Source organism: Clarias gariepinus, chromosome 26 (assembly GCF_024256425.1).
Source record: "Clarias gariepinus isolate MV-2021 ecotype Netherlands chromosome 26, CGAR_prim_01v2, whole genome shotgun sequence".
NCBI classification, from domain to species: Eukaryota; Metazoa; Chordata; class Actinopteri; order Siluriformes; family Clariidae; genus Clarias; species Clarias gariepinus.
Window position 1 is genome coordinate 2,421,161 of NC_071125.1, and position 15,949 is coordinate 2,437,109.

Here is a 15,949-nt window from a genome sequence, read left to right on the forward strand (position 1 = left end):
TAAACAACTATATGAACAACACATAAAAACTAAAACATGACAAGATTGTATATTATTAGTACTTACTGTCATAAGGGTTTATTTATTTATTTTTTACATTTCTGATATGAAATGAGTGTTAGATCTTTTAAACCTTGAGTAAACACTCACAGTATTCTAATACCTTTGACCTGTAACATTAAAAAGCCCAACAGTAATGATAAAAATTTACTCATAAAAAACCAAATCTACTATACATCAGAGAACGGAATCAGTAGCAGCCATCTGATACAATATCACGAAACCAAGGTGCTGATTGGAAGTGTATTGCGATTCAATAAGTATGAATATTTTACAAATATTCCGTTCCAATATAAATTTTTCGAACAGGGATGAACAACTTTAAAATTCAGCGATTAGCTTTTTAAGGCAAGAGTAGTAGAGAGTTTTTTTTTATTGCTCCATGTCATAGAACTAAATGAATAAATTAAGAATCAAAGTCTGCAGGTATGACGGAACTGCTGTAAAGGATAGTGCATTTTATTTATTTATTTGTTTACTAGATGTGCACGCGACTTAATTCGCATGGAATTTAATTTAACTCATAAGCGCATAAAAAAAAAACGTACAGTGCCATCTGTTGAATTTTGAGATGAACTAATGTTTTTTTTTCAAGGTCTAATTTTTCTTATGATATAAAATATGAAAACATTTAAATTTTAAAGTAGCATATCTTCTCCTCCTGTGGGCCGATTGTGATGAAACAAAACCTATGTCACCTCAAGTTCAGCCTGTGAAAGCTCCATTAAAATTTCTTTGGTAGTTTTTATGTGATGCACGCACAAAAATACAAAAATTCCCAAAACCATCTTGATGTGTTGTTACATCCCCTCAAATTATTTTTTTTACAAATAACTTTGATCTACAGACACGCCAACTTTAGTTTTATTATATGTATAAATAGATTGACTTTATTTGCCTGAATGAAAATTAACATTATGCTTAAAAGTGGTGTGAAGCATTTAACGAAATCTAATCCACAAACACAAAGGTATGAAAATTTGTATGGATAATGAAATGCATTGGTTTTTTTTTACATGTAAAATTCTACAGTCAAAAATGATCTATCGTCTAGAAATAATAAATATAAAATGTACCAAAGTGATAATGTTAAAATATGGTTATTTCAGTAGATAAAAATAATGAAAACTGAATTTGGTTTGACCTACAATTCCTAAAGTAAAAAAAAAAAAAAGGTTTTCTTTTTTCTCTTTTGTCACTTCAAACTTAAATTTCCCCCAAACACAACTGGCTCGTTTTTTGGTCATAAATTTAACAATTCTAAACTGTAGAACCGTCCTCTATCCACCCAATGTACTGTACTGCAAATGTTTGGATAAGCCTTTATACTTCATTTCTTTTTTTTCTTTTTAAATCAAAACCTCTACAGGAAACTTGCACTAAACAATGCAATTATTTTAATAGAAAAACAAACACTGGTAATAAAATTGGGTTTAAATTAGAAACAGACTTTTATTAACTAAATTATTTTTTGATTAATAGTAAATGTCCACGAGTCAGTTTAATTTGCCCCGTCAGATGGCAGGAGATTATTTTGCAGTGTTTATCTGAAGTGGTGCTGAAGCAGATCCTGTTTGGTTCTACAGGGGTGCAGTACGTTTGGAGATGACGGCTCTCAAGCTTCCACACAAGTTTCCACGATTCCAGCATGAACCAGACGAATGCTTGTTCATGGTTTCTGTACAGGACAAACGCACAATGCGACAGAAGATACAGAACTGATCTGAGCTTTGACTCAAGACTGGTTTTTTTATCAGGAGATTAAAAACACACACACAAACACATGTGTCAAACTCAAACAACTAGCCTGATTCCAGCTCATCACGTTACCTTGAAGAGAAACACAAACATGATCTAAAGCAGCGGAGGGAAAAGACACCTGTTAGTGTGTGTGTTGCAGAGTCACGGGACAACAAAGCACTTTTGCTGCACCGCTTGAGGAAATATACTTAAACTGGTTGGGTTCGTTATAACAGAGTGCTTTCACATTTGCGGTGTTTAGTTCTGTGTAACCAGAACCCTGGTCCGTTCATCTTGACGTGAGGAGGTAGACGTGGCACCATGAAGGCGTGTAGGAACCGAACCCTGGTGTGGATGTTTGCTCAGGGTCGAGGACTGGAGCGCTGCAGGACTACATCTTGTCTGAAGGCACCAGGTTACCTGTCGTGTCCAGCTGCATGCATTTACACGTACACGCTGAGACCGGACACTCGCTGTGGTCTCTGCAGGACAGAGGACACACATTATAGCCAAAATAGTCAAAACAGTCTGAAGAAATGAAGAGCTGATCTCTAATTCAACATGTACTTGAGTGCAGACTGTGGTTCAATCTTTTAAATCCCAAATAAATTAGCTACAATTATTTATAGCAGAAACAAAATGCATTGTGTGCAAGGAATAAAAGTCCTGCGTTGTGCTGTTTTAGGAAAATAATCACCGCCATGGTAGTCTGATGAAGCAGCTTCACAAAACCAATAATTTTCCTAAAAGAGTTTTCCTAAAAGCAGTTTGCAAATATTAACCATTTTTAATTTATTAATGAACAAACATTACTAGAGTTCTACGAGGGCTGTTCAAGTCAAACTGGGAATTTGAAAGGCAAGGAGAGGAAAAAAAGAGAAATATCTTATTTTTCTTTCAGTAAAACATCTGAATGGTCCCAGTCCCGGTTTGACGTATTTAACATTACAGATTATGTAACTGGACTGACCTGAACCAGCCGAGCATGTGACCAGCGTGGCCGCCGTGACGACAGTTGTGGCACCAAGTGAACCAGTTGTTGAACTGAGCGAGCTTTTTATCTCTTGGCAGGTCGACTTTCTCGTCTGACTTTCCTGTACCTGATGAAAGTCACAAAGCTTTCACTGAGAGCCGGTCGTGCTAGTGCTAGCATTTTTTTTTATTTATATATCAGCCATGATGCAGCTTGAATACCTGTGCAGGAGGACATCGGCGTTCCCATGTTCATGAGGCAGAGGGCGCAGCGCGGCAGCGGTTTTCGGCAGCCCGGACAGCTGGTGACCTTTGACTTGGTGGGCGAGCCGCTGACCCCGTACTGGCTGAACCCGCGGCCCTGGTGCGGCATGGCAGAGCAGCTGAACGAGATGGACTTCCCGCAGAAGTTACAGCTTACAAACACCTGCACAGGGAAAAGGGGGGAAAAAAAAACGGCAAATTTTAGGACCACTTGAATAGGGAAGACAAAAAAAGTACAACGAGAGAAAATCCGAGTTCTTGCCTGAGCGAGAGGCTTAGAGCTGGGGTCGAGTTTGCTCCTGTGGATGTCAAACTCAGCCCGTTTGTGCCAGAACCTCCAGGCGTCCAGCAGGTTGCGGTAGTTCTCGATCCAGCACTGTACACGAGCGTCCTTCACTACTTCAGCACTCGAGCCCTGACCGCGCACACACACACACACTACGTTAAGTACAGTAAATCTCGTCAAATTATTTTTTTTTACTCTTTTGTAAGGTCTGATGATATAAGTTACAGGTCTGATGTTAAAGACCACAGGTCTGGTGATACGAACTGCGTGCGTGTTAAAGCCGGTCGTACCCTGAGCATGCAGAAACTGGCAGTCTGCACGTCTCCCGTGCGATCCACGTAGCTCTCCATCAGATCCACGCCATCCTTCGTCAGCCCCGTCAGCAGGATGCCCTCCAGATTCCCCGCCTCCTTCATCTCATTGGTCAGCTTATCGATGTATCGGGACAACTGAGGCCGGACAGTAAACAATTAATTAAACACCAATACAGATGAGCGAATGAACAGATAAATAAATAATCAAACAGGAAAGAAAGCATATTAAAAGTTAGGCATGTTGATTTCAGTAAGTGAAAGAAATATATATTTAAAATATTATTTATATATTTATATATATATATATATATATATATATATATATATATATATATATTTAAAAGAACTAACTAATATTGAACTAACTGGCTAGTGAGGACAGGGATCACAAGGGGCCACCCGATATGATATTATAATGGTTCCCTGATGCAGATTTGATTTGTATTACGATTCTGTCAGTTTTACAAATTCCCGATTTAATATGATTTTTATAATATGATAATATGATTATTATTTTATTATAAGTATTTATTATTAATATTTTGTGAAAGCTTAGCAAATAAATTGCTCCTACCACACAAGAGTCTGTGCTGCCTGCTAATATAAGATAAGATAGATAATAATAAGATTATAGAGGAACTGCAACATTTACTTTTCCTCCGGTTATTCCAGACATGCAGATTAGCCAAATTGGAGTTCCCAGATTGCCTGTTTTGTGTGTGTGTATGTATGTATGTTGGCCCACTGACTTCAATATTGGAAAATAAAAGCATATCCTTCTAAAAAAAGCTTTTTTTTTCAGATTTAAAGTACAAGATTCTGAAAAGTACCACAAAAATAATCGTTCAACTAATCAAACAAGCGATATGATTGACTAATTACGTTTCCAACATCCATCCCTAACACACAAACCGAAGGGAAGAACTATTAAAAAGTATAATAAACAAAAACAAACAAATAGATTGTTACCTGATTGTCATTGAGGAACATACAGGCGAAGGCGACTCGGTCTCTCACAGCCACACGACTCTCGCTCTGTTACACACAGACAAATCCTGACTTTAAAACTTTCGTTCACTCTACATGCTGTATTATCACGTCTCATCACACACACACATACCAGCACTGCGTCGTATGTCCCTGGTTCACTGGTGAGGAAGGCGAACATGGCACACAAGTATGGCTTCTTCAGCTGCAGTCTCAGCGTGCTGCACATCTCCCTCCACAGGGACGCTTTCTCATCCGTGTATCCCGACAGAGCCATGGCCACCACGTTTAAGTTCAGGTCAGCTGGATGAAACATCAACAATGTGAGCAGACTCAGCATGAGACTTGTAATTTTTAGTTTCTTCCGCTCGGATTGATTTGTATTATATATTATAATTCATGACCTCTGCATTCTAAGTTATTTTTCATTTGGTAAGACTTTAAGTGACAAATATCTATTTATGCTCAAAGTTTCAGTTTTAGTCCCAGAAAACAGAACCAGGCATCATGCATCTCACATCTTGTCAGGGATTCTCAAAGCTGTTAACTTGTCATTCGAGTCAGCTAATGACATTCGGCATGTCACACATAGGCGCTGTGCAAAAAAAAAAAAAATCGAAAAAAACCCTTGAGTGCAGTCTAAAATAAGCTAAGCAAAGCTATAATCACGGCGTTATGTTGCCTAAAACCTAACATTCAGTCTAATAAGATGAGACATGGTCCATTTTTGATAGTGCTCCTACAAAGTTGGATCTGTTTTCACTGAACTGGAATCTCATCATGTACTTGTAACGTCATGTTTATTTTAGAGGGACACTGACATCTCTCTCTCGCTCTCTCTCATACTAGTCAATATTTGGACACACATTCTAATAAATTTTTTTTGTTCCTCTGTGATTTATTATAAACTAGCTGTGCCCGTGACTTCCAAAAAAATAAATAAGCCAAATCGCAAACCGAGATCCGAACTACAGATCGTACAAAATCTGTATTTGCAAGCCAAGTCAAATAATAAGTAGGTATAGTACAATGATAATCAAAGTCACAAAGTGAATTAAATTTTCAAGCCGTGTCAGTAAGAGCAACAAAACTTTCCAATATTAATCCAAATCACAAAAAAAAATTTATCAGATTTTTCCTTTTTTTTTTTTCCTACTCATGTCCCTTTAGGGGCTCCGTATTAAATAGGCATGAAGAGAATGACTTTTTGAGTAGCTAAGTTTTACTTTCAGCTTGGCCTAAAATAAGAAGATATTCAGCCCGTACTCGGAGCTTGTCATTTCGTATTTTGACAATGGGAGATCCGGAAGTATGAATCACGCTGTCTCAATTTTTTTTCCCCCCAACCTATGTCCTGTTTTGTTTTTTACCTCCAGGTATTTTTTTGCGTCCCATGTCCTATTTTTTTTTCCCCTGAAATTTTCGTTTTCAAAAATTTTTCTTTCCACCCATGTCCCATTTTTGTTCTCAAAAAATTTTCTTTCCACCTATGTCCTGTTTTTCCCCCCTTCCTAATTCTTTTTTTTTTTTTGTCCATTTAGGGGGTCCATAAAAAAAGTCTAAACAGTCTCTCTCTGTGAGTTAAACACTGTATGTCTTATAGCACTAGGGACTTGTGTACCTTTCTCCGCCGAGGCTCCTTTCTGGAGGATCTGGATGGCCCGGCGGATATCGAGGTTAAAGAGGGCCACGGACGCTGCTCGCTCCCAATCCCCCTCCTGCTCCAGAGACCTGAGGAACGGCTCGACGTCAACTTCCGGCCCTCGACTGATCCATCCGCACAGCTGCAGGGCCAGGCTGCGCTCCTCACTGTGATACTGTGCCACATCTGTCGGCTTCTCCGAGCCCTTCCAGCAGTGCCGCAACTCCGCAGTGCCTTAATGTACATGACACGTACAGTACACGGGTCTGAACAGGCAGGTCATACTGTATATGTTACTACATTCCTAAAAAAAATAAGCTTCTCACCAGAGCAGGATTTGACGATATTCTTGATGCCTGAATAGATCAGAGACTGCTTATTTCCCTGCTGTCGCTGCTCCATGTCCTCGGTGTACTGCTGCATAAGTGAGTCTTATATAGGAAACTTTGTACAGGACATACATCATCAAAAAGGTTAAAAAAAAATCAATGGGGTACAGGTAGTCCCCGATTTATGATACATTCGAGTTACGAATTTCAGCAAATACGATCGCACTGGTTCTACAGTTCTACTTCTGGCACAGTCAAGGAAGTAGCTCAGTTGTATTGTACAAAAAATATGACTCTACAGTGTACCAAATACCAATATTTACAATTATATACAATATTTTTAGTGTGTAAGTGAATATATAAAATGTCTAAAGTCCGGTATATCGTTTGTGTGTATTGGGGTGAGGAAGATATGAGTCGGCCTCACCGGTTTCAGTGAATCAGTCCGGGAGCATGATAATAGAAAATGTCTATCCTGTAAAGCTGTCCTAATGGTAAATAATCCTAATTTTGGAAAATCCTCAACAAAACAGAGTTCACAGTCCAATACAGTGGAAAACAGCTCTGAGACAAAATAGCGTCTGGGATTACGCTTGCAAATTAAAGATGCAGAGACAACACTTTTACATTTTACACGCATTTATGCGCGGTTACAGTTTTTGGCCACATGATGGGAAAGGTGAAAGATTTAGTCAGGTGGATGGGTATACTGTACATTGTATATTCGTGTCAAGACATATAAGACTCTCTTCGTCGGACTTAAGAACAAATCAGACTTACGAACGTGCTCCTGAAATGGAACTTGTCCTTAAATGGGAGACTACCTGTACTTTACACCAAGCAAAAAATAAAAGAAAGTGTTAACATTTTTATTGATTGCTTAGTTGTATTGTAGCATGTACGATCACTCAGTACGAAGTAGAACCAAGGTCAGTTCGTATCTGCGGGGGGACTACCTGTATAGATCTACTGTAGAATCACTTCTTAATACTACTGACTGCATCTTTAACTTTCAGGACACATTATATGTGATGAACATTATCAAATTTTCATATACGCCAACACAGATCTGATCATCATGACGTTAAATGACTTGTAAAGGATATAATGCAAGGTGTACCAGAGGGACCTGATCTGTGGGTCGTTCTCACCCGCCAGCACATGGTTCCTCCATACCTGGACGGTGTCGTGGCCGTAGCGCGACTGAGCACGCTCCCTCATTTTAGTGGCGATGTCCTTCTCGCCATCTCCGACATCTTCAGCGCACTCGTATAAGTGACGTCCGCACGCCCAGACAAGATCAGTGGTGGAACTCCATGCCAGTGAGATGCGTTCGAACACGGTAAAGTCGCTCATGGCGCGATTGGGTGCTACCACCACCATGCGGTTTTGGGCGGACGGGTGCCAGGCGAAGCTGCTGATGACGCTGTCGGCGCCACTGCCTGGTTGCACGCTGCGTTCGATCACGGTGGGCTCGCTTTCGTCTGAGCCGACGGGCCCCGTGGGTGTGTGCTGCATGTCATACAGGCGCACAACGTTAGCGTCGCGTGTCAGAGTAGCCAGTAGACCGGTGCGTGTTGGGCACCATGCCACCTTGGTGAGCGGTTTGGCTTGGTCGGGGAGTGTGAATGCCGGCTTCTCAAAGCGGCGCAGGTCCCAGATGGCCACCTGGCCCTCGAAGAAGGATGCCACGCGCTCAGGGAAGTGTGGATCCACCGCGACGCCCTGTACGGCTTTAGTGTTCACGAAGGTCTTCTGGCTGGTGTTGCGCAAGTCAAAAATGGCTAAATTGCGATGCATTCCGGCGAGCAGAAGCTTCGGATGGTCACGCGGCAGCCAGCAAACGGACAGACATGCGTCGTTTTGTCCGAGCTCATATAGAGGCTTTGTCACAACCATACCAGAATCGGCATCTCCGGAAAGACGGAGCTTCTCGGCTGGTATGGCCTCGGGAGAATACTTACTACTGATGTCCCAGATCAGAACGGAGAAATCCGCTCGATGCTTATCCAGCCCCGCGGCGAGCCAGTTGCTGTCCACCGGGTTCCACGCCAACGTATTGCACTGCCTCGCATGCTTAGGAACAAACTCCTTCCCCATCAGGTCCTTGCATTTGGAGTTGTGGCTCTGTCCGAGGCTCGTGAGCACCACCCGGCCGTTAGCCTGGCCCACGGCGAGCAAACACTCCGGCTCGTGTTTCGGGTACCAGGCTACGCATTTCATATACGGTGTGTCGGAGTTAATGGCCAGCAGCGTCGCTGCCGTCTCTTCGGATAACGGGAGCGCCCCAGCTTTGGCCTCTGATGTCCCGACAGCGCCGATCCGGTACAAACTCAGCTCCGAGTCGCAGATAACGAAGCGATCGGCATGATGCGGGGACCACAGGATGTCTGGCTTGGAAGCGCTCATCATGACAAAAACATCAAGTGGCCACTGCTCTGTTTTATTTGTTTCTTTTTTTTTTGTTACAATTCTTAATTTTTTTCTTTCTATTACATGATGAGGATGGTGAAGTCAGCTACATGATGTGGTTTGGGACACAATCCAGTCAAGCTGCACTTGAAATCTGAAATTATATGAAAAATGCTGCATGAGTAAATGTAAAACTAAATAAATGTGACATTCATTTAACTGAAACTAGCGCAAGTACCAGTCGTTGACAGGAAATTTTTAAACATAGCAATGTAATTTGATCAGCTTTAAAGTCATTAGTAATATTATTTCAGGTTAAAGCCCACATACATGTCTGTCCGTCTGTTCTGTAAGGCAATACGTCTCTGTCTAACTTATTATTACAACAAAAAAAAAATTGTTGTAAGGTTGAGTATTTTACACCTTGTTTACACCAAGTTGTACTCGCCAGACAAATACACTCCCCGTTTGGTAATCGGAGAGTGAATCACAGATGAAAAATGGAAAAAGTAAATCGGGTAAAGATAAAGTTTTTGTCTTAAAACGACTCCAGCGTGTTAAAATTTACTTATACCACTTCAGCGCTGTTATTTCAGCCAAAGTTAAAATATTAACTAATCCCAGTAAAAATATTCAGTTTATCTTTTTTAATTAATATCTATTGGCGCAGGTATTTATTTACATTGAGACAGTAGCACATTAGTAGATAATTTTTAACCTGAATATTAAATCTAGAACATAATATAACTGTTTATAACATCCCTTTTACTCAACATTTTGATTTTACTTTCGGTGCAGGTTAAACATCAGGCAGATATCGAAGTACTGCAAAAGTTTTATTAAATTGTGTCTGTTTTTTTCTTGTCTGGTTCCAGGACCTCCAGTGTATAAAATGTAAAGATATACCTGAAAGAGAGAGTCCTGACCAACCTACAGACAAAACCTTTCTTTTATATACAGTTGTGCTCAAAAGTTTGCATACCCTGAAAGAAATTGCCATTTATTTAAGAAAATATGACTGATAATGCAAAAGATTATAATTTTTTTATTATTATTAAAGGTCACATGAAGTCTTAATTACCATATAGTTGTTTAACTCCTTTTTAACTCCTTTTAAAAGTCAGTGAGATTCTCAGCTAAGGAGGCAACAGGATATGGAAGACAAAAGAACTGCCAATAGACCTACGTAATAAAGTAGTTGCAAATGTATATGAAAAGACTTTTTAAACACTTAAAAACGCCAGTCAGTGCTGTTCAAACTCTGATAAAGAGGTCACGGACAGGTAGCCAGAACAGAGTTTCACATCTGCCACAACAACTTAGAGAGAAATACAGGCTGTTCTGAGAAAAAAAGTAGTGTTTCAAGGAGCAAAATAAGGAGGTACTTATTCTTAAAAAAAAAAAAAAAACGTATTATTAAAACAAATGACCTGCATGATCAAGTTGCAAGGAGAAAGCCACAAAATGCTAGAAAAAGGCCTGCTTGCAGTACGTCAGACAGCACCTAGATATGCCTCACAACTTCTTTATATGCACAACGATAAACGCTATGTTTACAGTAAAAAGTACATCAAACCCACAATAAGGTTTGAGGCATGGTGGTGGATCTCTTATGTTTTGGGGCTGTGTGAGCTCCAGTGCCACAGGGAGAGAAGTTGGACAAAATTGATGGCAAGATGAATATTATCATAAAATGCTGGGACAGTGATCCAAAGCACAAGGCCGAGTTGTGAAAAAGGTGATGCTCTGGAGCGGCCATCACAGTCTCATGATCTCAATATCATTGACACACTTTGGGGAAATCTCAAACGTACAGTTCATGCAAGACAAAACTGCACCCAAAAAATTTACAGGACCTGGAGGCATTTAAAAAAAAAAAAGGGCACCAAAGAATACCATCTGAGAGAACTGAGGACCTCAGACACAATTATTACAAAAGACTGCATGCTAAAGAACTTAAGGTATGCAAACTTTCGAACAGTGATTATATCCTCATGTTTTGTTTGATGGTAATACAATTCTGTTGGGCCTTACATATGAACTTGAGTACTATAAAAAATAAAATAAATTTGTTCTGCCTTCACATTTTTTTATGACACACATCTCCCAAGGTGTGCAGACCTTGTTCACGTGCCTCTAAATAAACAATGACTTGCTTTTAATATCCACCAAAAATTAGATTGTAGAATATCTAGTGTAATTGTCACTTACACTAGATATTCTACTAATTATATTATTCTATCAATAACGTTGCTGCCAAAATGCTCAAGATTATTAACTAAATATCGCTACACAGCAGAACAAAATATATCTAAACGCTTCAAAATAAGAAAATAAAGATTTCTACACGACATTAAAATCCTTTACGACGGTTTCAAGTCCTTAATCTAACATTGAAATCTCTCAGAAATCCCCAAACGAGCTTTAGCATTAGCACTACACTGAGTTAGCCGAGTATGCTAACTAACCGGCTAGTTATGCTAACTCTGAGTACCACGGCTCTAGTTTAACATCATTTAGAAGTTTTAAATCTTTCGGTCCTATTTTATTTCCAAAAAACGTTCACTAGAAACGACTCGCAGACTTTATCCCGACTAAAACACCATGTTGTTAAAGTTTAGACTCACACCCGAGTTCATCACTGTTTGGAAGTTGTCATGTTTACCGGACGCGCGCACGCGCTGTGATGTGACGTCGCGTCACGCGCCGCTATCAGGCTTCAAAAGAAAAGTCAGCGCGAGACCCTTTTCATTTTATTGATGTACATTTTTAAACAAAGTTTTATAGCATTTATTTTGGTGTAACTTTTGTTTAAGGATTCCCCTTCCAGTCAGGAAAGTTACATTCAGACCCTTTAAATTAAAAAGTCAAAGTCTTTAGCTAGTTAAGTGTATTACAATATGTAAGGAACGAAGCACCCTGTGTGTGTGGTACGGTGTTTGGAAAATAATCAACAACAATGATGCCTCCATCAGCAAATAAAGTCACTGTTACCACCTTAGAATTATTGGGATTATTGTCCTATATAGAAAAGAAGTGTTTTATTCCTCTTCTATCACTTTTGTTTTGTTTTGTGGCTAGGTGTAGCTATACAGTGCTGAGAAAATGTATTTGCCCCTTCCTTTCTTCTTTTTAAATTTTATTATTATTATTTTGCATATTTGTCACACTTCAAATTTTTAAGATGACCAAACAATTTTTAAGAGTGACACAATCGGTTATTCATTTTAGGGGGCAATTACTTATTCAAAGAGGAATCAGGAAGGGGCAAATATTTTTTCACAGCACTATACAACTATTTTCTTTCCTTCTTTAACAGAACCCATACACATTAATTAATATCAGTACATAATTATAATATAAACACCCATCACAGTTAGTCTGTTGCTAAACACAGTGGCCTTCATGGCTGCAATATCTGATTCTTTGACTGAGGGCGCATTGGGGCGATCAGGATTGTGTGATGCTTTCACATTCACCACCTTCAAAGTTTCCTGAAATTTCTTTTAAAAATCCAACTACGGTTTTTGTTCACAGATTTCTTCAGCCCAAGGGCTGAATGGATGCAGGTGTGCTTGTGCTCATCACATGCTGTTATACCTCAAGGTCATCATGATTGTCTCTTCGCTCGATTTGCTGAGCTTGTAGCCTTGAATAATGCATGTGTTTTAGCTACAGGATGTTCAGCCACAACTTTCACACATAGCATTACTGTTGTGGGACAATATGTGATTATGCCAGCATATAGCGATGGTGTGCTTTCCTAACAGCTTCAGGGACGCCAATCCAAAATGCCTTGTTTTTGTTTAACCATAGCGTCCAAAGTGTTTAGCAGTAGTCATAGTTAAAGCAGACGTTTCCCAAAATACAGGTAAAGGTCGAGGAAATGCTTTGACTGATTCTGTGGCCAAGGTTACAACTAGAATGCCTGCTATCAAAACGTCAGCTTTTACTGATGTCTTTCCTGGTGGACATGTATGCTTATGCTCCTGCGTTAGAGGTATGGTTTTGGGTGGATAAGGGGGCAAACCTAGTATTTGCTAGTGTTTGGACAAGGGGGGTAAATGCACTGTTCCTGCGTACTTGCTGCCATATTTGGTCCTAGACATTCTGTTTAGTACATTCACAGATGTGCTTCTACATGGTGGAATGCTAATGCACATGTATCTTATGTTGTGAAACTCTGTGTTCTGAATGCCAACACTCCAGCATCTGCATTCCCTTTCAAACACCTGCAGGCTGACCTCGGTGGTGAATGAAAAATTCTCACGCTTTGTTAAAGCCTATCCAACTAAAACAGGCACATTTTAAAATCACTGTTTAAAATTCAGAAGATTCATTCAGATCATGGAACTTGTTTCACCAGACTGGTCAGGCAGGAAATCAAAAAGTTGATGAATGTTTAATGAAAGCTTAAATGCCTTAAATGTCTGGACCATTTGAACAACTTCAGAGTTAGTGGATGTAGCACCAGTTGTTCTGTGCAGCATTGGGCTATGAGAGAACTGATTGGCATTTACAGTAGGTTAAACTCAAAATGAAGATTTCTTACTCCCCAATATGTGATAAGCGCTTCAAAAAATCCAACACCCAAGTTAGGAAGGGAAAGATAGTCACCCTTTACAGTGATAATTAATGCCATATTTGGATCCTGATCCTTTGGCTGTCTATAATAAATATGTAAATGAGAAAAGGATTCGTCAGAGGATTTGAAATGTATAAAGTGTATATAGGTGTTTTTAAAGAATGACCTAATATAAAATAATTACGGGTCTGCCTCAGGTTTACTCTCACTCCTATCTGGCCTCTTGACACGCCTTAACATCTATTTTCCATCAGTTTCTGCCATGCTGCGACAAGATCCAGTTATCCTCGCTGTTATGACAACTTCTCACGAAGCTAACGCTGAACATTTCTGACTATTGTGATCACAAATCACTGGGTTTACATTGTACAATTGCATTTATGTTGGAACTGGATCTAAAGGGTTTTTTTTTATTAATATTGTATTTTCCTCAAAATATTGAGTTTTGGGAAGGCTATTACTTGTTCAGCCTACGTTATAACACTTAACTGATGCCCTGTAATACAATCCCAAGGAGTAGACACATATCAGCTGAATACTAAGATCAAGGCCTGATTGTATATAACTGTGCAAAAGTCTTAGGCAGCCTGTTTAATTTTTTTTTGTACAAACTTTATTATATATGTTTATTTTATGATTTCATTATTATGTCAGTACAAAATAAAACATTCTAAATATTGTTATTCCATCAAAAAATGTCTTACAGAAAAATATCTGTCCTTATGAGAAGCAAGCAGCATCATATGTAAAAGAGCACTTTTCAGACGGAAAATCAAAAAGAAAGCTTATGGATGCTTTTATGAAAAAAGAAACAGGAATGACAAAGTGCTCAGAAGGACTGTGGCTGGTTCTGCAGAACGTTCAGTAAAACCAATTATCTAATTTATCAAAATTTTAAGTAAAGCATCATCACACCTATTATTGACGTTGTTTCATTAATTACAGTTTACTGCCTTTAATACTATTTTTTAATGTTTTTTTTTAAAGACATCTTTGCTCTATAGCGCCTGTAGTTGTAACATGTGCCTAAAACTTTTGCACAGTGCTTAAGTCTCAGCAGTTTGACAAGCATCAGTTATCCTTGATGTTTAGATGATATTTATTTAGATTCAGGTGTGTGAGTGTGACTGATGATCATCTGATGATAATTTTGCAAAATCGGGTGACTTTAGATCATATGACAGCACACCAGGAGTTACCTGTACATTGGTAGGCTGTGAATGATGTACACACAACATTTCCTTCTTGAGAAATCTCACTAAGTATCATGGTATTTCATGTTGTCCTTCTGTTATCTGTAATTTGGGTCTGTTTTATACTGTTAGAAGCACAGAAACAGATCCAAATAGCACAAACTACAATAAGGCTGACTCTATTTTTAAAAATTTTAATGTGACTTTTCTTCATTTAATGCTTGGTAACGTACAGGAGAAGTGACTGTGTTTTGGAATGGATGATCGCTTGGGACGTGATTACAGTATGTACAGTAAGATAGGCTTAGAAGGTTAAGCTTGCTTTTATGAATGTATGGATTTATTTCTAATTCTGTATAATTAAATACAAATATAATTAATATACATATGATACAGACCCAGTTGACTTATGTTTGCATGATGTCCTTGATTATGTTTTTTTTTTTTCCTTTCTTGTCCTTAGGTTGACATATGCACACTTCAGCATAAACCTGGAAGAAATAAGATTGTTTTGCATCTCATGTTTGGATTAAATTGCCCAGGCCGAATGATTCACACATTAAAATTATCTTCTCTTGTTGAACCCTGGCTCTGAGTCCCCTGAATCTGAATCTCCTGAATTCTTTTGTTCAATTCTTCAAAGAAAAAAAAAAGTTATATACAGGATTTATAACAACATCACACAAAAGATGAAATTTAGAATAATTTTGATCATAAGATATCGGGATAATCACAAATGAATGCCCCTAACACAATCTTGCAAAAAAAACTGAATACCAACATTTACCGTACTGTACACACATATCTGTACACACTGTACTGTACTGTACACACATCTCTAGTACCTTAAGGTCACAAGGTCATGCACTTCTAAGAAAAAAAAAACATAAGAAAGGGATTTCAGCTACAGAGCTGTATACATAAATATATATATTTTAATTTATGTAATTATTTTTGCAACAGCAGCTCAGTTGGGAGAAATACTACAAACCTGGCAACCACATATAATTATTGCATAAATAATCAAATAATAAGTAAAGGTGAACCAGATTAAATAGTTTCAATTCAAACAACTCTTCTTCTTCTTCTTTTTCTTCTTCTTTTTATAATTATTATTATCATCATCATCAGCATCAGCATCATTATTAGATTTTATACAAAAATA

General features: G+C 38.7%; 1 protein-coding gene across 2 annotated transcripts; it reads right to left on the minus strand.

Annotated features, from left to right (window-relative positions):
* Nucleotides 1-1,487: 1,487 nt before the first annotated feature.
* Nucleotides 1,488-11,687, minus strand: mios (missing oocyte, meiosis regulator, homolog (Drosophila)). Of its 2 annotated transcripts, none has more exons than XM_053488092.1 (11): nt 11,634-11,687; nt 7,701-9,160; nt 6,592-6,690; nt 6,245-6,499; nt 4,757-4,926; nt 4,606-4,671; nt 3,613-3,771; nt 3,299-3,451; nt 2,995-3,199; nt 2,771-2,900; nt 1,488-2,282 (listed from the first exon to the last, which is right to left on the minus strand). In XM_053488092.1, exons 2-11 carry the CDS (start codon nt 9,004-9,006, stop codon nt 2,192-2,194), a joined length of 2,634 nt encoding a protein of 877 aa, XP_053344067.1. In that variant the 5' UTR covers nt 9,007-9,160; nt 11,634-11,687; the 3' UTR covers nt 1,488-2,191. The 2 variants fall into 2 exon arrangements, with proteins under 2 accessions (XP_053344067.1, XP_053344066.1); XM_053488091.1 differs by lacking the exon at nt 11,634-11,687 and adding an exon at nt 10,088-10,242.
* Nucleotides 11,688-15,949: the final 4,262 nt, after the last annotated feature.